This window comes from Meles meles, chromosome 10 (assembly GCF_922984935.1).
Source record: "Meles meles chromosome 10, mMelMel3.1 paternal haplotype, whole genome shotgun sequence".
Taxonomy (NCBI): Eukaryota; Metazoa; Chordata; class Mammalia; order Carnivora; family Mustelidae; genus Meles; species Meles meles.
Genome location: NC_060075.1, coordinates 93709418 through 93734106, shown reverse-complemented (window position 1 = coordinate 93734106; position 24689 = coordinate 93709418). Strand labels below are relative to the sequence as shown.

The window sequence follows — 24689 nt, the reverse complement described above, 5'->3', positions numbered from 1 at the left end:
TAATCAATAATTTTTTAAATACAAGTTTAAGAAAGATAGTCATATTGTTTCTAAATTTCAGGCATTGTAAATAATTTGGAGGTGCAGCATTAAACATTGCCCTACTCAAAATCCTGCAGTGGTTCAGATGTGAGGAGATGTTCTATAAAATCAAAAACCATGGAGAAGAATTACAGTATTAGAAATGGGCATGAGGGGGCCTGGGTGGCTCAGTGGGTTAAAGCCTCTGCCTTTGGCTCAGGTCATGATCCTGGGGTCCTGGGATTGAGCCTCGCATCGGGCTCTCTGCTTGGCAGGGAGCCTACTTCCTCCTCTCTCTCTGCCTGCCTCTCTACCTACTTGTGATCTCTCTCTGTCAAATAAATAAATAATCTCTTTTTAAAAAGGTGGATACAGTTCACCAATTTAAAATTAAATACTCTACCAAATAAAAGACTTGTCTTTAAAAAAAAAGAAAGAAATGGGCATTCGATCCATATTTATAACTAAAATATCAACTTGATGGATTCCCGTTCAAAGAAGTGACTGTGTTTTGTTTTAAAATATTACATATTTTGATCTAGTCTCTTTACATCTGTAACTTTGGGCAAGTCACACACCTCTAGACTCTCTTTTCCCATGGAAACTAAGAAAATAAGCATGTCATAGCCCTCTGTGGATGAAAAGCCACAATAAGCACTAATCCTAAAGCAAATTTCCTTCCTTTAGTTATTTCTGGGTGTAACCACACCACTTTTGTGTTTCTCTAATTATTTTTTTTAATTTTTAATTTATTTATTTGACAAAGAGAGAGAAAGAACCAGTAGCCAGAGCAGCGGACAGAGAGAGAGGGGGAGGCAGGCTCCACCTTGAGCAGAAAGCCTGATGTGGAGCTCCATCCCAAGACCCTGGGGTCATGACTGGATCTAAAGACAGACGCTTAACTGACTGAGCCACTCAGGTGCCCTCTAATTATGTTTTAATTGTCATTCCACTTTCTTCAACATATAAAAGTACGGATGAAGATATTTCTCCCAATCCCACAATTTTTCTTCCTTCAATTACTGAAATAAAAGTCCATAGGGCTGGAACATATATTTGTTTTCTTGACGATTTTCCCCCTAATGTTATCAAGATAGATTGGGAAGAAAAGGATGACAAAACAATTCTGAAATCCCAGCAGGAAGATACCATGAAGACTAATGACACATACATGAAATTCAGCTGGTTAAGCATGACTGGAGCATCAATGGATGGAGAACACAAATGTATCGTCAGCCATGAAAGTGATAGAAGAAAAATTGATCAAGGGATTCTGTTTCCTTCTATAACAAAGGTATGTGCATATAAACATGAATATAACCTCCAAGAACTCTTTGTTTAAAAGGGATGACCCGCCATTTTCTGTCAAGTATTAATGAAAACAAGCAAATAGAAATTTTTCTCTAATGTTGTTCCATTTATGTTAATAAATGTCATGCTATTTCCCAATAGAATTCAAATAGTATGGGCTTTGGGGGCACCTGGGTGGCTCCTTATTCAGCTTAGGTCATGATATCAGGCTCTTGAGATCAAGGTATGGCATTGGGCTCCATGCTCAGCATGGAGTCTGCTTGAGTTTTTTCCATCTGCCTCTTTCACCTATGCTCGTTCTCTCTCTCTCTCAAAATAAATAATAAATCCTTAAAAAATAGCATGGCCTATGGAACATACAGAGAAAAAAAGAAAGAAAAATTCACTTAGCTTTTCTCATGTCAGTTTGATCATCATAAATATTAATGTCATGGTGATGTTTTTATAGTCATCTTATGGATTAAATGAAGCAATACACATGAGAGCACCTAGCAACTTCACACAAAAGAAATGTTCAGTGTCCGCTTTTGATGGTTTTACTTGATCAAGAAATAAGAGCGTAATAACAACCTTTCAAGAATGTACTTCTCAGCATCACAGTCCTTCTCACTTCAATCTTGCTCTATTCAAAGTATAACCCATAAACAATGAGTTATAAGGGACAAAATGTTCATTTGATGGAGCCAAATCACAGCTCAACCAGAAATAGTAATTTGGCTACTGAGGTTTTAGTATTGGTGAAGGAACAGAAGGCAAGCTGAGGACATAGCAGAAGCTGACACCCTGCAATAAAGATTTGATGAGGCTTATGTGTTAAAAGTTCTTACATTCTACACAATGAATATATTTCTTGCCATTGGTAAACCTGCTCAGCAAACATTATTGCAGTCCTAGTGAATACCAGGCCTAGAAGGGATGCAGGATGAACTACTCTCCCAAGAAGGATCACTACAGTAATGCAAATGCACTTTTCCTAATCACTCAGGGTACCTATGGTTTAGGCATGATTCGAACATGGTGTCCCAAAGGAACTCCATTGGTGTAGACACTGATCATATTCATATAGTGTCAGCAAGACAGAAGAATGTGCTCTGGCCCCACTGTGACCCAGTAATTCACTAGACTCAGTTAAGTCCTGGCATTAACAGTACAGAACAAGGCCACAGAGGGCCCATAAAGAAGGAATCAGTTTGTGCTTTTATCTGTGATTCACAAGCACCTTTTAAGCAGTAGGGAACAAGCACATAACAACAACTGTAAAGAGTTTTCTATATACAAGTTGAAATTTCTGAAGTAAAACTTTGTCTTCTTGGAGCATTGAAAAAACAAAAACAAAAATAAAAACAAAAAAATCTCACATACCCAAAATGACAACAATTAGTTTAAGGTGGCAAGTCACTAAACCAGGACTTAATACCTAACCCAAGTGCAATTTCAACCCCCCAGAATAGTAACATTTACCCAGTCATCATGGGAATTTCCTGGTCAGTACCAAGAATTCTCCTGATGACCCCCTCCATTCCTCTCAGGAGGGTGACCTTACCTAAAACAATGAATTCTTTGTTAAGAATTTTCTCTTTTCTTCTCCCTCTCTGAGATCTTGTCTATTTCCAAGATGGGATGCTGTGTGATTCATTGACTGATTGAATAATAGCACCATTAGATCTTTAACAATTATGTAGTTGATTTTTTGTTCTTTTTTTAAAAAAAGATTTTATTTATTTGACACAGAGAGAGAGAGATCACAAGTATGCAGAGAAGCAGACAGAGGGAGAGGGGGAAACAGGCTCCCTGCTGAGCAGAGATCCTGATGCAGGGCTGGATCACAGGACCCTAAGATCAGGACCTGAGCTGAAGGCAGAGGCATAACCTACTGAGCTACCCAGGCACCCCAAATTTTTTTTCTTTAACAGATTTGATGGCAGTGATGGAATCCGAGGTGGACTCCCAGAGGCATTTAGAGACAAAGCAAAACACAGAGGTGGTAACTGTGAGCCCTTTGATTTCAGGATCTTTTTCACCTGTTCCAAGGGCAGTGGGTGAGATTTTTTTTGTTGTAATCTCCATTCTCTTTGTGTTCAAACTTCTAATATAATTGGTTTTGCTTTACAGGCCCGGTCAGTTTGGGCTGGCAGAGTGTTATGCCAGTGTTAAGATAAGCTGGCATGTTTCTCTGGAGCCCTATTGAACTGGTATATTTGCCCAGAGTCCAACTTAACTGGCAGAAGGGTCAGCCCACGGCCAAGCCCCTAGCCTTTCAGACCAAGTTCTCCAGCTGGGAACCTCAGCAAGTTTCCAGAATTGTTGGTGGTGTAGAGTCTTCTTGTGGCCAGAACTCGGTAACATCTCTTACTGTCCATACACTAATGTGCACATAATTGTTAGTCTTGAGTGTAGATAAAGACTACTGCTACCAAAGGAAGGAGGAAAAAGCCACAAAAATTGATGGGCATGAGTCAAGCATTTAGAGACTGTAAGAGCATTTGCTACCTCAAGAACACTCCCCTGATAGTACAAGTTGGTCAGGAAATGGGTTGGATCAGCAGTAGGTTACCCATCAACCTCAAGAATACTTCATACAAGGAGCTACCGTGTAAAATAGAAAATCCTCAATTCTAGACAGTGTTAAGTGTTAGTCTGGCTCTGAGAAACACAGTCTTAGCTAATGGGTTCCTTAAATTCTACAGAGAGTAAATCACCATTTTCTGATATACCTGTTTATTTTTCTTTTTTAAATTTTTTTTTCCTGTGAGAAGATTTCATATCCTTTTTTTTTTTATTTGTTTATTTACAGCATAACAGTGTTCATTGTTTTGGCATCACACCCAATGCTCCATGCAGTACGTGCCCTCCCTATTACCCACCACCTGGTTCCTCAACCTCCCACCCCCCCCACGCCACCCCACCCCCGCCGCCCCTTCATAACCCTCTGGTTGTTTTTCAGAGTCCATAGTCTCTCATGGTTCATCTCCCCTTCCAGTTTCCCTCAACTCCCTCGCCTCTCCATCTCCCCATGTCCTCCATGTTATTTGTTATGCTCCACAAATAAGTGAGACCATATGATACTTGACTCTCTCTGCTTGACTTATTCCGCTCAGCATAGTTTCTTCCAGTCCCGTCCATGTTGCTACAAAAGTTGGGTATTCATCCTTTCTGATGGAGGCATAATACTCCATTGTGTATATGGACCACATCTTCCTTATCCATTCATCCGTTGAAGGGCATCTTGGTTCTTTCCACAGTTTGGCGACCGTAGCCATTGCTGCAATAAACATTGGGGTACAAATGGCCCTTCGTTTCACTCCATCTGTATCTTTGGGGTAAATACCCAGCAGTGTAATTGCAGGGTCATAGGGAAGCTCTATTCTTAATTTCTTCATGAATCTCCACACTGTTCTCCAAAGTGGCTGCACTAACTTGCATTCCCACCAACAGTGTAAGAGGGTTCCCCTTTCTCCACATCCTCTCCAACACACGTTGTTTCCTGTCTTGCTAATTTTGGCCATTCTAACTGGTGTTAGGTGGTATCTCAATGTAGTATTAGAAGTTCTAGCAATGGCAATCAGACAACATAGAGAAATAAAAGGTATCCAAATTAGCAAGGAAGAAGTCAAACTCTCTCTCTTCGCAGATGACATGATTCTTTATATGGAAAACCCCAAAGACTCCACCCCCAAACTACTAGAACTCATACAGCAATTCAGTAACGTGGCAGGATACAAAGTCAATGTACAGAAATCAGTGGCTTTCTTATACACCAACAATGAAAATACAGAAAGGGAAATTAGAAAATCGATTCCATTTACTATAGCACCAAGAACCATAAGATACCTGGGCATAAACCTAACCAAAGAAGTAAAGGACCTGTACTCGAGGAACTACAGAACACTCATGAAAGAAATTGAAGAAGACACAAAAAGATGGAAGACCGTTCCATGCTCTTGGATTGGAAGAATAAACATTGTTAAAATGTCTATACTGCCTAGAGCAATCTATACTTTTAATGCCATTCCGATCAAAATTCCACCGATATTTTTCAAAGAGCTGGAGCAAATAATCCTAAAATTTGTATGGAGCCAGAAGATACCCCGAATTGCTAAGGAAATGTTGAAAAACAAAAACAAAACTGGCGGCATCACGTTACCCGATTTCAAGCTTTACTACAAAGCTGTGATCACCAAGACAGCGTGGTACTGGCATAAAACCAGACACATAGACCAGTGGAACAGAGTGGAGAGCCCAGATATGGACCCTCAACTCTATGGTCAAATAATCTTCGACAAAACAGGAAAAAATATTCAATGGAAAAAAGACAGTCTCTTCAATTAAATGGTGCTGGGAAAACTGGACAGCGATATGTAGAAGAATGAAACTCGACCATTCTCTTACACCGTACACAAAGATAAACTCGAAATGGATAAAAGACCTCAACGTGAGACAGGAATCTATCAGAATCCTAGAGGAGAACATAGGCAGTAACCTCTTCGATATCAGCCACAGCAACTTCTTTCAAGATATGTCTCCAAAGGCCAAGGAAACAAAAGCAAAAATGAACTTTTGGGACTTCATCAAGATCAAAAGCTTCTGCACAGCAAAGGAAACAGTCAACAAAACAAAGAGGCAACCCACGGAATGGGAGAAGATAATTGCAAATGACAGTACAGACAAAAGGTTGATATCCAGGATCTATAAAGAACTTCTCAAACTCAACACACACAAAACAGATAATCATATCAAAAAAGGGGCAGAAGATATGAACAGACACTTCTCCAACGAAGACATACAAATGGCTATCAGACACATGAAAAAATGTTCATCATCACTAACCATCAGGGAGATTCAAATTAAAACAACATTGAGATACCATCTTTTTTAAATTTTTATTTATTATTGTTATCTGACACATCTGTTTATTTCCACCTAAGATCTATAGTCCCAGATTACAGATATATAGCAAAATTACAAAATCTTTATTTTTAACAGTTTTATTTATTTGACAGGAGAGATAAAACAAGTGGGGGAGATGGAGAGGGAAAAGAAGACCTCTTTCTGAGCAGAGAGCCTGATGCAGGGCTCGATTCCAGCACCTTGGGATCAGGACCATAGCTGAATGCAGTTGCTTAACTGACTGAGCCACAGAGGTGAGTCCAAAATTCAAAATCTTAAAAGCTTCTTTTGAATCTTGATGAAATGGTGTGGTAACCACCAGTTGGAGACCTCAAAAGTATGAAAGAGTTTATCATCAATGTCTAATTTATCAGGTCTGTAATCCCAGAACAACTGTTTACTCTTAGGAGGCTTCATGCCTCCTCCCTCTGGACTCTTTAAACACCAGCAGTTGGACTTCATTCCACTGTCAGTATGTGTTGTTAATATGGCCTTGTCATTGTTTGTGTATTTTCTGGATGGGTTTAAGCCTTTCTTTGCCAAGATGCTGATGCTCTCATTATGGCAAAGACATGGTTAAAAATGGGTTTCCCCCTTGGAGCATACCTTCTGTGATCTCCAGTGATCAAGGCCCCTATTTCACAGGGAAAATCTTAGGAATCTTTAGGAAAACCTTGCAAACTTTCTGGAATTGTCTCTGTACAACCTTCTGCTGATCCTTTGTGTGACCTGCTAGTCTGATGAGCTAATGTAAGTCTCTAATGTTTGATGTTTGAGCCTGTCATCACCAGGTTACAGAAACGTTCTTAGAAAACAATTAAAAGTGTCCTCTCAACCCTCTTACATTGTTCGTGGGAATGCAAGTTGGTGCAGCCACTTTGGAGAACAGTGTGGAGATTCCTCAAGAAATTAAAAATAGAGCTTCCCTATGACCCTGCAATTGCACTACTGGGTATTTACCCCAAAGATACAGATCTAGTGAAAAGAAGGGCCATCTATACCCCAATGTTTATAGCAGCAATGGCCACGGTCGCCAAACTGTGGAAAGAACCAAGATGCCCTTCAACGGACAAATGGATAAGGAAAATGTGGTCCATATACACTATGGAGTATTATGCCTCCATCAGAAAGGATGAATACCCAACTTTTGTAGCAACATGGATGGGACTGGAAGAGATTATGCTGAGTGAAATAAGTCAAGCAGAGAGAGTCAAGTATCATATGGTTTCACTTATTTGTGGAGCATAAAAATAACATGGAGGACATGGGGAGATGGAGAGGAGATGGGATTTGAGGGAAATTGGAAGGGGAGGTAAACCATGAGAGACTATGGACTCTGAAAAATAACCTGAGGGTTTTGAAGGGGCAGAGGGTGGGAGGTTGGGGAAGCCAGGTGGTGGGTATTAAGGAGGGCACGTATTGCATGGAGCATTGGGTATGGTGCAAAAACAATGAATTCTGTTATGCTGAAAAGAAATAAAACAAAAACAACAACAAAAAAAGTGTCCTCTCAGTCACAGGTTGGAGCCTGGTGATTAGATATTTTACACACATCACCAGAGGAAGACACCCCTTGAATCCCAGTAGAAGAGGGATCTTACCCAGTGTTCCTCCTGTCAAAGAAAAGATATTAAGCCTCAGGTGCACATCACACAGCTACAGAAGTCTCCATCTGATACTTGGTTCTGCCCAGACCCTGGAGGTTCTGAATCAAATAGAGAGAAAGAGAAGTAGCTGATAACCAAATAGATTGCTTTCACCTAAACAAGGGCTCAAGATTTCATACTTTAACTAAATACGAAATCCTTTCTCTCTCTCTCTTTTACTCTGGCAATAGCTTGTATCTCCCAGGTCATTGCTAAGGGGGTTAAACTCTGGAATTTAGAGCAAATTTTTATTTTGGGCTAGCAGAAAACTTAACCCTGGTTCTAATTCTTTTCAAGGTAAATAAGACATCTCATTGGTTGACTCCATTAAAGATATAGCCTGAGTTAGTATGACTACCAATAAGCCATCAGGATTCATTCCTTTGCCTGGTACCTACTTCCATGGTTAGGGTTAATTGGAAATGAAGTATGATCCAGATCTTCTCCTCCATTTTAAAAATTGTTGCAGAATCCCTCCTGAAGCAATGGGTACCCAGAAAAAGTCCTTAGACTCTGGACAAAGCAGTTCTTGAAAGCAAGATAGCCCTTGATTATGACTTAGCTGAGCAAGACTGGATTTGTACTAAGGCAATGCTACATGCTATACTCAGGTGAACATTATTGGGGAAGTTAAAGACCAATGACATCAGTTCATGTTGCGAGCCATTTGGCTTAACAGCGTGATTCCTTCTGCAGGGGCTTTCTCACTTATTTTATTTTAATTGCTTTGAGCCTTGGGCCCAATGGCATCAAATAGCTCTTCAAACATGGGGAATTATCCTGTTTACAGACATCAAAATAATCTGCCTGGTGCTGTCTGTTCTCTCAGAAGCTTGACATGCAAATTCAAAGCCAGTAATCTCCAAGCAAATGATCTTTCTAAGACTGGAACATCACAAAGAATGAAGAGAATGACTAACTTAAAAATGGTAAAGCTGAAGTGGTAACCTGTGACTATCACAAGTGTTAAGCAAAAATGTCAAGACCTGTGAATATCACCCAGGAGGACATAAAATACTGTGAGAACTTCAGAGAAGTTGCTGAGAGTGGTTTTAATACATTCAGCTTAATACCCATCTCTCAGTTCAGCTGAGAGTCGATCAAAAGGCAGGGTTGTTAAAAAGGAAAACCACAGACTCAAAATGCACTAACTTAGTTAAGGCCACAAGTCACTAAAGTCTTTATACCTACCCAGCTGCAGAGTCAACACCTAGAATTGCAGCCTTTAACCAGTTGATATGGAAATTTCTTGGTCAGCACTAGGATGTTTACGCATAGGCCCCATCTATTCCCCTGAGGAGGATGGCCTTGCCTAAAGAAATGGATTCCTTGCTGATAATTTCTTTTTCACTACTATTTTGGAAAAACCTCTCCTGTAGGTTTATGGAGTTTCCCTCTACTTGCTGATAGGATGATGCTCAATTCATGAATAGTTTGGTAAATACATCCAATTAGATTTTTAAAATATACTCAGTCGAATTTTTGTTATTTCACATATTCTTAGTCCAATGATCAAAGTAGAGTTAGACATTTACCTTTGCTTTCACATAAACTGTGATGAAGAGGAGATGAAATTATTTCAGTGAAAATGTTTGCTGTTGAAAACATAACATGGACGAATGTATTCCTATATTTATTGTATTTATTTATATCCTTTCCTAAAACTAACCAGAGTCAAGATTATACAGACAGTCCTAAATTTTGTGTAGGGGATTCATTTTTTAATTTAAGTTCAATTAATTATCATATAGTATATTATTGGTTTTAGAGGTAGGGTTCAGTGATTCATTAGTTGTATATAACACCCGATGCTCATTCCATCCAGTGCTCTCCTTAATGTCCATCATTCAGCTACCTGATCCTCTCACTCCCCTCCTCTCCAGCAACCCTCAGTTTGTTTCCTATGATTAAGAGTCTCTTTGGTTTGTCTCCCTCTCTGATTTCATTTTGTTTTATTTTTCTAGTCTTATTTTATTTTTCCCGGTTTCATTTCTTTTACTAACCAGAATCATGCTATATGTATTATTCTTTGATATGCTTGTTGGAGATATTTTCACCCTAGCAATCTCTTTTTATCTACTATATATTGCACAGAATTAATGTCATTATTTGGGTTTCTTCATTCTGCTGTTATAATTATGCCCGCCCTTGTGCACAAACTTAAGCACGGGGCTGGAATTTAGGTGGAAGAGTGTCACTTTGGGCCCCTGTCAGTCTGAGGTGAAGGTATGTTCACTTGGCATTGAGCAGGGTGCAGACCATGCCTACTGATTCAGGCAGGAGGGTGGCTGGGTTGTGGATGGGACTCATAGGCTGATGGCATTATGTGTGATGGGGATGTAGCTGGTTTTGCATTTAAATTATGTTTTCTGGGAAACTCTATCTCTCCTTCTATTCTGAATGAAAGTCTTGACGGATAGTGTATTGTTGGCTATAGATATTTTCCTTTTAGCACTTTGAATGTATCTTTCCACCTTCTTCTGGCCTGCAGTTTCTGCTGAAAAAAACCACAATAGCCTAAGGGGGTTCCCTTGTATGTAACTGCTTTCATCTCTCTTGCTTCTTTTAAAATTCTCTCTTTATCACCACTTTTGGTCATCTTATTTACTTTGTGTCTTTGTACACAACCTCTTTGTGTTGGTTTTATTGGGGGCTCTTTGCACCTCCTGGATCTGGATTTCTCTTTCCCTCTCCAGATTCAGGAAATTCTTAGCTATTATATCTTCAAATAAATCTTTGGTCCCCTTTTCTCACTCTTCTCCTTCTGGGATCTGTATCATACAACTGTTATGCTTGACAGTGTCGCTGAGTTCCTTGGATCTATTCTCACTTGTATACTTTTCTTCTTTCATCTGCTCAGCTTGATTGCTTTCCTTTAGTCTGTCCTCCAGGTTGCTGATCTCTTCCACTTCCACTTATTTGGTATGTATTTCAGTGGACTTTTATTTTCATTTTCATTTAATGAGAGTCCATTATCTCTAACTGGTTCTTTTTTAGGTCTCCTATCTCTTTGTCGAGGGTCTCATGGATGTGCTGAACTCCTTCCTTAATTCTAGCAAGTATCTTCATAAGCATTACTTTAAACTCACTAACAGACATGTTACTTATTTCCGCTTTGTTTAGGTCTGTTGCTATGATTTTGCTCTACTCTTTCTTTTTTTTTTTTAAAGATTTTATTTATTTATTTGACAGAGAGAGATCATAAGTAGGCAGAGAGGCAGGCAGAGAGAGTGAGAGGGAAGCAGGCTCCCTGCCTAGCAGAGAGCCCGATGCGGGACTCGATCCTAGGACCCTGAGATCATGACCTGAGCTGAAGGCAGCGGCTTAAACCACTGAGCCACCCAGGCGTCCCTTGCTCTACTCTTTCATTTGGGACATTTTCCTTTGTCTCCCCATGCCTAGTGCTGTGTATGTTTCTATGTGTTAGGAAAGTCAGCTATGTCTCCCACATTGAAGTAGTGACTTTATGAAGAAGAGGTCCTGTAGTGCCTGGCAATGCATTGTCTCCTTTTCACCAGAAAATGGTGCTTCAGGGGTATCTCTTCTGTGTGTTGTGTGCACCCTTCTGTTGTGGCTGGGAAGTGTTTGCCTTCAGTCCAACCTGCAATAACTCTCTGCCTTTTGTAAGCAGAGTCCAGTGCCTGAAGTGTTAGTGAGTTGGTCTGGGGCTACCTTGGGCTTGAATCGGTTGAAGTGTTTGCCAGAAATGAAGTAGCAACAAACTGCAGGGCATTTTCCTTATGTTGTCCTCTGAGAAGCTTTTGTTGGTGTGTGGGGCCAGAGTTAGACCAGCTGCCTGTCTCCAGCCCACTGCTGGGGCCACAGAGTGGTGTGTGGTTGTCTTCCCCTCTCCCTGGAGCGGGACTCACTGTGGAGTGCTGTTGGCCTTGTCTGGGCTGGCTGTGTGTTGCCAGGCTTGTGGTACTGCTTTGATGGGATCTTGCCAAGAATGATCAGAGGAGGTGGATCTGCTTCACTGGCCTCTTGTCTATGTTGGATCCTGGCAGAGGATCCCAGCAACCCTAATTTTTTTTTTATTTCTACAACTAACATCTATCTGTCTATCATCTATCATCTATCTATCTGTCTATCATCTATCTATCTATTATCTGTCATCTATCTATCTATCATCTGCCATCCATCTACCCATATAGCCACAACAGAGACAATGTCAAAGAAAGATATAAACAATGGAATACTCATTTATTTTAGAGCTTGCTGCTATTAACTCCACAAAAGCCTCTCTGAATGATGAAAATGGTTAGTTTTTAATCTATGTTTGCCTTTATGTTACGCTATGACATTTTTCCATCTGACCAGCATAACTGTTGAACTTCCCTGGGTTCAGGGAGAAAACTCAGAATGGCAGGATATTGCAAAATACACTGAGTGATATTTAAAGTCAATCCATCATTTTTCAGGAGCGTCCTTTACAAATGTTGGTTTGGATGTGTTCTGAATTCCTTCAGCAATGAACTTCATTCATTTTTGTAGCTTTGTTTCTATTGACTGAGGTAAACATGTTATCAAGTTGCTTCTAGATTTAAAAAAAATTGTTGTTGCTGGTAGTTAATAACATGAACTGACAGAGAGCTTCTTGTACAGAAAGTGCTGTGCTGAACTGTGAGTGCATTTTGTTTAGTTCTCTTAATACTCACTACAAATGATTTTATTCCCACTTTACACATGAGGTAACTGAACTGAAATTATTTGTCTCTACACCACACATTGAGATCTATGGCTTCATCCCAGACCATCCAAATCTAGAGTTCATATACTACCTTAGTTTTTATTCTTCCTGAAAATCCCAAAACCAAGGTCCTGAGACAGGTGCACACATGAAGAGGGGATGTGAGTTTAGGGTTTCAAGTGCCACAGATTGGACTTAAACTCCACTCTTTTAATTTTTTAATTAAGTTGCACGAATATGGGTAAACTATTTACATTTTCTGAACCCACCCAAAATGACACAAATAACATCTAACTGAGTCATGGAAGATATAACGTGACATATGTGAAAAGTCTAGCATAGCTATCTCACTTAGCTGCTACATCGTTAAATACTAGCTCCTGGCTCTTTCTCCCCATATAGGAACAAAGGTAGTGATGAAGAGCTTTGGTTCTAGCTCTGCAGATCCACTCTCCTTGTTCAATATCAAGGAACTTCTGGACTCTGATCTTCATCATCACCATCATCCAACTTTATAGTTTTGCTTAATCATTTTGATATCTTGGTTATTTATTGCACACGGAGGTGCAGAATTAAAGAACAGGTGAGAAAGTGCTCTTGAATATGGTGTTGCGGGGATTGAACCCTGGATTCTAGTACTTACTAGTTACATGAAATCAGGCAAATGGTTTCTCTCCTGGTCCTGAGTTTATTGTAAAATGGGAATGAAAATAATAATCTCATAGGTTATTGAAAAATTAAATATGGTTTAAGCTTTGCATAAAAAGTTCTCAAAATTAGTGACATTTTATTTGTACTTATTCTTATTTAGAGACATGGTGGGGACAAAGAAATATTAAAAGCTATTTATTGCCTATGCCTTTTTCCCAATGGATTCATTCATTATAAACAAAAAAATGTTGTTTTTTAACTTTTTACTACTTTGGAAATCCCTGGGGAATTTCACAGGTGTTTGACTGACTTGACCTGAAAAGTGGGTTCTGAGTTGTCTTGGTGGTAGTGATGGTGGTGGTGGTAATGGTGATATAGTTGTTTATTATCCAGTTGTGCTGGTGTGAGAGTGTCACTTCAATCTAAGTCATCATAAACTTATACTAAACAAGACATAAAATTAATAAAATGCTCTTTTTTAGAGCATCAGTTGTCACCCTGTCCCTTACATTGGACTCTCAATTAGATTGCACCAAATGAAAGTACACAGAGACCAAAGTAGACTTTTGATTGTTTTTATTTTTCCAATTATGAAAAATACTACAGACTTCAGGTAAAAAGTATGGTGGCTTCCAGGTATGTAAAATAAAAGACTTACAGACAATCATGTGGTTAAAGGACCCCTGGAGGACATGACAAGAAGATGCATGTTGGCTGTACTCAGAGGCATGGGGACAGGGTGACTGAGGAACTGGTGGACATTAAGGAGAGAGAGCAGTGTTGAAGCCCCTATGGATGCCCCAATGAATCCAAACTCAGATTCATGGTGGAATTTGTTCTTGATTCAGACTGAAAGCTTCTGTATGCCCAGTGGTTTGTAAACCGGTAACGCAACAATGACACAGTAGAAAAAGACACAGGTGAACTGAAATACCCAGTCTCCAAAAGAAGTCCCACTAGATCCTCAGCAGACACTTTTAGGGACAATAGCCAATGGGAAGCATTGGGTTAGGAACTCTTCTCATTGGCATAGATTTCTGGTCTCCCAAGTAGATAGATGATCATGATGGTGGAGTAGACCAGGCTCTTCAGGAAGAGGAGGAGGTACGTGTAGTAGGCAGATGTGTTCATGAGCTGAAGCTGCTCTCACTGGTTGTAGGAATGGTCAATTCTGTATTTCTAATTCTTGCCCTGAGATAGTCCTTATGATGTCTCCTTTGAGGCATTGGCCCCAGGGAAGCCACAGCCAGTGAAGGTGCCCAGGTTATTTCTCTTTCAAAGGTCAGGAGATTCAGACTCATTTGGTTAAAATGCTCTGGTGGTGACAGTATAACATGTCCTATGAGTGGCGGCTGTGCTTCCGACCTAGCTCAATGTTTCACAGGCACTGTGTTTCCTGATATTATGAGAATCCCATGAGAGCTGTACTAACACAGGAAACATAGGGTGTTGGAGGGGTTAAGTGCATGGACTCTAAACCCCATGTGCCTGAGCTTAAATCATGGTTCTATAGCTACCTGAACTCTCTGTGACATAATTTCTCATCTGTAAAATGGAGTTACAGTGATTAATCTCCTGGAGTTGTGTGGATGAGATGAGGTAATTTTGTTGGGTGCATGCCAGTCCTCAACAGCATTAGTATCTACTCTTGGCAACACTACTTTAGAACTAATAGAAATATGCATATGTACATACTACAAGTTGGATACTTATTTACATGTATGTGTATTTCTAAAAGCATGGGTATAAAACAAAATGTTCAGTGTGTGGGAAGTTGGTGAAAAAAGTGATTGTTTATTTTTCTACTTTTGCTAATGAATGCATTTGAAGATATACATTTTATATATTAGAATTCAAACAATATCTCATTTAAAATGGGAAGGATTTTTGGTTTATTTACAATCAATTTCAGCTCCTGTGAAATAGGTGCTTTTGGAAACCAAATAGATGTTCCCTTTGGAAACTATAAAGACATAGCAGATAAAGGAAGAGGAAATTTAATTTTGATCTACTTCTTGATTTCTCAAAAATTTGTTCAGACTTCTTTGAACAAATGCCTGGGTCTCTACTTAGAGATCTGGAACTATTTCTGTATGTGGAAAACATGGAGGCAAAGAGGGGAAAACTAGAAAATGATGGAAAACTGCGTGTGCTGATGTCACTGCTGGGGCTCAATAAGCTGTGTCCCCTGTGGTTTCCAACCCCTTAGCACCTTCCTTCCCCAAATGGACCTGGGCTGCCTGGACTGGGAGGTACAGAGAGGGGGAGGGTAGTGGTGCAGGAGATTGTGTTGGTGGCAGGAGGACACTTGTGTGGTGATGGCATTTTATTTTCTCAGGCTTTTTTGTCGATGTGCTCTGTCAACTGTGGTTGATTTGTGGGAAATGCTTGAAATAAAACCAGCCTCTGCTGGGTGGGGCTGTGTAAGCAGTGGCTCGGGTATTGAATGATAAAATAGAGACAGTTAAACCACAGCCCGCTTTGTTCACTTCCAAAAGGCCACAGGAAGTTTAAAGAACATATCCATCTGCACACGCATGCTCCTGCTGTCAAACGTACTCTCAGGCTGTGGGTGAGAGGTCCCAATACTTTATACCAAAGTTCATTCCAGTAGCTGCTATGTGAGTTAGGACCATATGCCCAGGACTGCTGAGACACTGCACACTCAGTCCACTCTGATGGTCTCATTTTGTCAGTGTAGGCAGGGTGACAGCAGACCTGTGCCCAAGCATACCTGAAGCTACAAGCTCAGGTCAACTACTGACATCACAACAGCAGGTCCTTCTTTCCTCACAAGAATGCAGACATATGGAAGCTCTGAGTTCTGACTCATCTGAGTCATCTCAGTCTATCTACAGGGAGAAGTGACTGCAGAGTCAGGCTGAGCAAGCCTCAGTTATAGACATGCACATTAGATAAGTGTGCTAGAGGTAGAACAGAGGGCTACTTGTGATGTTAGCAGAAAGGGCATGGGTCACTGCCGTCACTCCACCCAAGTACTACAGAGATAAGGTGTCCAGTCCTGTACCCAATCTGTCCAGTCCTTGGGGAAACAAAACCCTACTGCTGAGATCACCACCCTAGGTTTTCACAGTCTGACTTCACAGCACATTCTCATCATAGACTTCACTTGTTCTATACTGAGAGCCAACTTCTGGGTGAGCCTTAGCTTATATGAGCATGGGCCCCATGCTACTGGTTTAGCCCAGTATGTGTGGGAGAGAGCTCTATCTTAAGGTAAATTATACACTCACATCCAGTTTAGGCATCATCTGTGGGCCTAGTGTACATGTGACTCCCCTCCTGATATAGGATATTCCAACTGTGACCATATCACTGAATTCTTGAGATTTTGGTGCCAAGGCCAGAAACTTCAGACCCTCCTTGTCCTTTTCTCCACCTTAAGAAACTCCTGGTTAAGCCTCAGCTTCCCACACCCCTCCTGGTGTCGCTTCTGTATTTAGTCCATTCTCGGCACAGCACAGATGGAGCTGATCCAAAATGCACAAATGTACAGTTGACCCTGTCATTAAATTCTGTGATTATCTCTTCAGGAAATATGTCTGAGGAAATACTACTTGTTTTCCATTAGGTACTTTTTTTTTTCTAAAATCAGAAAAATTCTAAATGTCTGAGAGTGGAAGAAAAGTTGAATATTTATCATATTTCCATCTAATATTTTCCATCCACTTAAAATTATATTTATGTAGTATACAACAACTTGGCAAATACTTTTGCTATCAGGCAAAAGCAAATACGTAACAAAAAAACTGTATATCCCATGGGATCATATTTATTAAAATAGGAACCTAATACATGTTTGCAAATCAGAAAGAAAAGAAAATCGGCAGATGATTTCAATCATTTCTGGATATTCTAGAATTTCTACAGCAAACTGACTTTATTACCTTTACATTAAAATTTTTAAGTATTGGCCATATGGCCACAATTATGTGAACATATAGAAACAAAATGAGGAGGAGACAAACTGTTAACAGTGATGTGGTCACAGAGTTTGAAGGACAGGTTCTCTGATTATTGTTCTATGCACATTTTTACAAAAAGCATGTGTTACTCTCACAGTCAAAGAACATAAAAAGGGTAGCCATGGGACAACCAAAGTAGCAGGTGAGGGATAGAGTCTGCTCACACAAAAGCAGCAGCCTGCTTCACAGTTGCTTTCCTCTTGTCAGATGATACACCTCAAAGAGGACATTTTCTTCTCCTGAGAGTATCTTTGCACAAAACCTGCCGTGTTCTGATTAGAAAAGGAAAACAACGGATGGAGGGGACCCATAAGTGGTCATGCTATGTGGCCCTTGGATTTGTTTTCAGCCAAGGGGGAGATTTGGGGCCTCTGGTCTTTCATGACCTCTCCACAAAGAAGACTGACACAAAGGCTACGAGTTGTTTGCATCTTGTGTGCATCCATGGGTCCCTGTGCGTTTCCCATCTGAGATGTTTTCTCTCCCTCTGGACGCTCTTGCTAACATCCAGTTGTAAAGGAACTCCTTGCTTCATAACTGAGTTGAAAGGAGGCACCTGGAAAAATCGGGCATGGTAAGAACGAGCATCAAGGTGTTTCAGGTCACATGACCTGGGATGACATTCCCTACATTCAGACTTTTGTGTCGCTCCATCGTCAAGATGCCTCAAGGGAAGGGACCCAGTGGATGGCCCAGAGCGAGAAGGACAGACGAAAATGGAGCACACCTGGGGCGCCTGGATGGCTCCGTGGATGAAGCCGCTGCCTTCGGCTCAGGTCATGATCTCGGGGTCCTGGGATCGAGTCCCGCGTCGGGCTCTCTGCTCCACAGGGAGCCTGCTTCCTCCTCTCTCTCTGCCGGCCTCTCTGCCTACTTGTGATCTCTCTGTCAGATAAATCAATAAAATCTTTAAAAAAAAAAAAAAAGCCAAGAGCCTATCTGGTACAGGAGAATAAACAGCAGAGAGTCTTAAGAAAAGATTACATCCCATATCTTAACCTCATAAATGACACACAGTTCAGATGAAATCTGTGGTAACATAGATAAAGTCTTTGCTATTGGGAGGCTTCAGTTTCCAGCTAATTAAACTGCTGTAGAGACACTGGGGGAGATTAAATATATTCTCACTTGGAAATGAGTCTGAGGAAGATGATCATACCACATCTTCATATTTCTGGCCTTATTTTCTACCTATCAAGCTAATGGCATTGAGCCACAAGGAGCTGGCATGTCTTTAAAGATTTTTTTTTGTTGTTGTTTTATTTTTATTTATTTATTTGACAGCGAGAGACAGGAGATCACAAGTAGGCAGAGAGGCAGGCAGAGAGAGAGAGAGGGAAGCAGGCTCCCCGCCGAGCAGAGAGCCCGATGTGGGACTCGATCCCAGGACCCTGAGATCATGACCTGAGCCGAAGGCAGCGGCTTAACCCACTGAGCCACCCAGGCGCCCCAAAACAAAGTAATATGTATACTTTGCATAATTTAAAAGTGAATGTTAACATGATTCTCTGGCTATGGTCAACAAATCTTCTAAAAGACACCAACTATAAAACTGGACTAAATCAACAAAACTAACCATTTTAGTGGTCGGAAATTCCCAAATACATACAAAAACTGAGAATTATTTATGCTTAAAAAGCTGCAGAATTCACAGAACAATAGTAGTTTACTTGCCTACAGTGGCCCCCATTCTACCCCTTCCCAACACCCAACATCATAAGCAAAAAGGCTCTTCCAAGATAAGACAGGCCATGAGAAGTGGCAGGAGAGGTACACAATGTAAAACCCGAATTAATCTGGGGTGAGAAGTGATGTGAAGGGGAGCAGACAAGCTGTGTGGTGTGCAAACAGGAAGGCGAGGGGCTCTGCTGGTCTATGATTGTGGTCATTCCTGCAGCAAGCATATGCTTGGCTGAAGCTGTGTGCGTGCTTAGAGAGACTACAAGAAGTCCAAGCCAGCCACACACTGATGGTTGAACTTGAAGTGACTGGGATATGTGGAGGATCCATGAAAAGACTCAGAAAAAGTATAAGCTGAGAAGACTTACACTTTAGCACGTACAATCTATACGCTAATTGCGTAAAATATGAATGTGCTACCCAAGCCCTACAACAAAACCATTTGCCAGAAGCAAAATCTTAAATTGGTGGGACACACCCTTAAGTAATCTTGGCAACCATGAAGTTAACTAGACACTGGGTGATTCTCAGGAAGCTATGCTGAAAAATAAAATAACTAAAAAAGAACACAGGAGAGTCATGAGCAGTCATATACTGCAGGAGATAGAATACCACAGATTAAGTCCAAGCAACTTTCTCAGCATACAAACGGCAATGAAAGTAACTTTTTGTAGAAAAGTCACAATCTCAAGTTGTCACAATATATTTTCAACAAAATATTTTTCAATAAACAATAATAAAACCGTTGAAGAATCACAAAAGTGTGACAATTGTTTGGGCGGGGGGGGGCTACAACTCAATACAAACTGTTTCTTTGAGGTGTGCAGTTACTCTTTTTAGCAGACAAATACTTTGAAGTAGCTGAAACAAATGTGTTAAAAAATATAGAAAACCATGTTTAAAATACTAAAGAAAAATATAACAAAACATCAACAAATAGTCTAATGAAAGACACCAAAATCACAAAACACAACATATATTTAAAAAATAAAATCTGGAATAGAAAAAAATTTAAGCTAAAGTGAAATATTCACTAGAGGACTTCAAGAAAATATTTCCATTGACAGAGGAAATAATGTCAATACAGAAAACATCTTCAAACTGATAAAGGGCATCTGTGAAAATCCATAGCTGACATCATACTTAGTGTTGAAAGACTGAATGCTTTTTCCATAACACAAGAAACAGGACAGGGATGTCTGCTCTTGACAATTTTATTTAACCTGGTATTAAAGGTTCTAGACAGTGCAACCAGAAAAGATATAAAGATCTTTAGTGGATTGAAAAAGATGACATCACCCACAGATGACATCATCCTGTATGTAGATAATTCCATAGAATCTACATGCACACAAAACCAAAAAAAGAATTCATAAACATGGTCAGTATCATCACAAAGCAAACACTTGAAGTAAAAAATAGGAGTTGTATTTTTACATACTAGCATGAACAACTTGAAGATAAAATTTAGGAAACAATTCCATTTATAACAGAACCAAAAAGAATAAAACATTTAGGAATTAATTTAGCAAAAGAAGAGTGGGGTTCCTGGATGGCTCAATTGGTTTAGCGTATACCTTGGTCTGCTCAGGTCATGATCCCAGGGTCCCAGGATCCAGTCCCGCATTGGGCTCCCTCCTCAGCATGGAACCTGCTTCTCCTTCTCTCTCTGCCTTCCACTCCCCTTGCCTGTGCTCTTTCTCTGTCAAAAAAAAAACCCAAAAAACAAAAAACAAAAAAAAACTTTAAAAACAAAGCAAAACAAAAGAAGAGCAAATCTTATAAGTTGAAAATTACAAAACAGCACAGAGAAAAATTAAAGAATATCTGAATAAATGCAGAGATAGTTCAATTTTTAGATTAGAAGATTCAATATTGTCATGATGGCAACTCTTAACCAAATTCACTGAATATTCAATGCAGCAGCCTTTTGAGCATAATTTAACAAGCTTGCAGTAAAACTAACATGAAAACCTGAACACCTAGAATAGGCAAAATAATTTTGAAAAAGAACAAAGTTGGGGAACTGATGTGGTCACTCTGCAGAAGCAGTGGGGGGGAGGGGTGCACCCAAAGTTTAATTTGGATGATGAGACTGATGATGCCACACACACAGAGGGTGTGGAAAGCTTCGTCACTGACACATGAGGTCCTGGGGCAGAAGGGCAGGCCTTTCAAGCAAGGCCTCGCAGCACCTGATTTCAAAGCTACAGAAAGATTAAGTTACAGAATTTAGCCGGTGTTCTGTTGATGCAAAGAAACATAGAGGTCACTGGAAGAGAACTGAGAACCCAGAAGTTATCTCTTGTGTTTATGGCCAACTGTGATAACTATGCTGAGTTAATTCAGTGCAAGATGAAATAGTCTTTTCAACAAATGGCTCAGCTACAACTAGATAATTGAAGGCAGAAGAATGAACTAATTTCCTTACCTACCCCATATATAAAAATTATTTACCATGGACCATAAACTCAGTGGTAGAGGTAACACTATAAAATCTCCTAGAAGAAAACATAGAATCTTTGTGATACAGTATCAAGGCAAATAATTCTTCGATATGACCCCCAAACACATTATCCATCAAAGAATACACTTTGACAAACTGGACGTCATCAAAATTCAAAACATGTGTTTCAAAAGTCTCCATGAAGAACATGAAAAGACTCTTGCCTGAGAGAAAAAATTGTGCATCTGATAAAAGACTTTTACTTAGAATGTATAAAGAACTCCCACAAATCAGTAAGAATGAACATACTTAAAAATAATAAAAAGCTTAAAATACACACTTCTCCAAAGAACATGAATTACTAATAAGTACATGAAAGTATTTTCAACATTCAGTTCCTAGGGGTAGATGAAAACCACAAGGAGACACCACTTCACACCGGTTATAATGTCTGTCATCAAAGAGACACCTCTACCATGTATCAGTGAGAAGAGGGAGAAACAAGCTCTTTGTGTACCTTTTAAAGTATAAATAACATACAGTGTTATATTAGTTTCAGGTGTACATTATAATACTTCAACAGATCTATGAATTAGTGCTCAACACAATGACTGGCCTTAATCCCCTTTACCTATTTTCCCTATCACCCCACCCACCAGTTTCTTCTCTGTGAGTCTGTTTTTGTCTCTTCTTCTTCTTCTTTTTTTTAAGGTTTTATTTATTTATTTGACACAGAGCACAAGTAGGGGGAGTGGGAGAGTGAGAAGGAGGCTCCCTTCTCAGGGATCCTGATGTGGGTCTTGATCCCAGGACACTGGAATCATGACCTGAGCTGAAGGCAGACTCTTAACTGACTAAGCCACCCAGGCATCCCTTTCTTTGTTTCATATATTTCACATATCAGTGAAATATATGATAGTTGTCTTTCTCAGTCTGACTGATTTCACTTAGCATTATACTTTCTTAGCCACTAATGTTGTTGCAAATGGAAAAATCTCAATCTCTTTTACAGTTGAGTAACAGTCCATCCTATATATACACTAAGAGGAAAGAAAGTCTCACACATGGCTAGAAGGTATGTAAAATGGCACAACAACTTTGGAGAACAAAGATCTTTGACAGTTACTTAAACAATTAAACAGAAACTGACCAAAAGACCTAGTGAATCCTTTACTAGGGATCTCTCTAAGATAAAAACAAATGTTCCCCCAAAGACATGCACATCAAAAGTCAGAGCAAGACTAGCCATAATAGCAAAAATTGGCAACAACTCCAATGTCCACCCGCTGCTGAAAAAACAAACTGCTGACATCCATGCATTGGAATAGTATTCAACAACACAAAGGAACAAACCACTTACACATGCCAAAACATGAATTATCCCCCAAAACATTACACTACGTAGAAGAGGCAAGATGTAAAAAAAAAAAAAATCTACCCACTGTATGATTTAATTTCTATTAATTGCCCAATAGGGCAAATTTACAAAACAGAAAGCTGATCAGTGGTTTATCTAAAATTTGATTTTAGATAAAAATAAACTTTGATTTAAAAAATCAAAGAAATTTTTTGGTTAATAAAATTACTCTAAAATTGTATTGTCATGTTGGTTTAATAGTATAAATTAACTAAAAGTAATGTAATCACACATATACAATGGATGAATTTCATGATATGCAAATGATGCCTCACTAAATTTGTTTTTTTCTTAAATTCAGCTTAAGTAATACTTTTATCAGTGATGCCTCCATACTTGACAAAATTTTTACTAAAAATTAGAAAAACTGCGTTTCAACCCTACTGACTATATGTAAGGTGACTCTATAATTGTTCATTTAAGCAAAAACACTTCAGTAAGATTAGAGGCATTCTGATAATAATTACATGGGGCCACAGAAGTTAGCCAGACTCTCCCAAGCAAACCAGCATGTGTGACTGATCACTTTAAGAAGTAATCAGATTCAAATTTCAGTGCTTTCATTGAGATTTGCTTAGCAGAGTTTACATTTTGTAATTGAGCTATTCTTTTAAATCAGTCTTCCCACAGCTCATGACTTGACAAACTAACTTTTCCTCAGCATCACGAGTGGTTCACTTCAGCTGTCTGAACCCATATAACACCTTCAGCCAATCGTCTGACAGAGGATTGTGCTTCCTCCTTCCTTCCATTGAAAACATGGGGAAGCAGGACATGGTTAGACCAACATGTGAACCTGCAAACAGACTCTCTTCATATTCTTTCAAAGTATGTATACAAAAAAGGTGCTAATTTTCCAAATCTCCATGATAATAAAACTCAACCCTTTCCTTTACAAGGAACAATGCTAACATTCTAATTTTAACTGTTGGTGCCTCTGATGTTTTTCCTTCTCTTCTCATCCCTTCCTTCCACAGCTATCCATCTACTCCGTGCCATTGCTACACTCACAGGTACTGGAGAAAGAAAGTCAGGAGAAAGCCAGCAGCCCCCAGACGCCCTCTCCTCCACCAAGGGCCCATCAGCGCTGGATCTGTCCCAGGGCAGCAGTAGCCCAGACTCCTGTCCTGTTTCATTTGAGGCACTGGCCGAATGAGCCTGCTGTGCTTTAGAGTCGAATCTTGCCTTCTAGGAACCTTATTCCAATAATAGTTTTAATTTTAATAACTTTATAATTTGAATGTTCACACAATGAAAATATAATACAGTAAAGTCAGTTGAATGAGTTTGAACACTCATCCTCTGCCTGCTACTTACCTGCCTTTTGTCTTGAACAAAGCACAACACCCTGACAATATTTATTCTAGCTCAGCTCCATGATCCAATGAAATGGTAATGCTCCCAACCACCACTAGGTGGGGGTAAAAGTCAGAGGCAGGAAGGCAATCATGGATTCAGAACTGAAAGCTTGATGAAGAATGTCTAAGGGTAATAGGGAGGGCACGTACTGCATGGAGCACTGGGTGTGATGCCAAAACAATGAACACTGTTATGCTGTAAATAAGCAAATAAAAAAAAAAAAAAAAAAAAAAAAGAATGTCTAAGGAGATACTCCTCACATTATTACTACCCTGCTGCCCTGAACTTCTAATTAAGTAAATAGATTCCTACTGACAAACTTTATTACACTTAGGAAAATAAAACCTATGCAAAAGCATGAACTATATGTGAACTTCCATTTTTCAAAAAGAACAAGTCTTGGAACATACAAAATATCTCAAAAAAATAACCCTTATAATGAGGTATGCTAAAGTTTAATACTATTTGAGATTGTGCTGGCTGAGAAAGAGATTTTATGCTGGATCATATCTGTATTTCTTATGACTCTGTGCTTTCATGTTTAAAACATGTAAGTTAAACTTACTTTTAGATCTAATACAAATAGTCCAGAATA

At 39.6% G+C, this 24689-nt stretch overlaps 1 gene segment (V, D, J or C); it reads left to right on the top strand.

The window, feature by feature from the left end:
• Window positions 1-23891, top strand: part of LOC123951553 — a 51818-nt gene extending 27927 nt beyond the window's left edge. The window contains 4 exon segments of the C gene segment in view: window positions 994-1319; window positions 3258-3371; window positions 12078-12125; window positions 23713-23891. Coding sequence covers window positions 994-1319; window positions 3258-3371; window positions 12078-12125; window positions 23713-23891 — 667 coding nt within the window.
• Window positions 23892-24689: the final 798 nt, after the last annotated feature.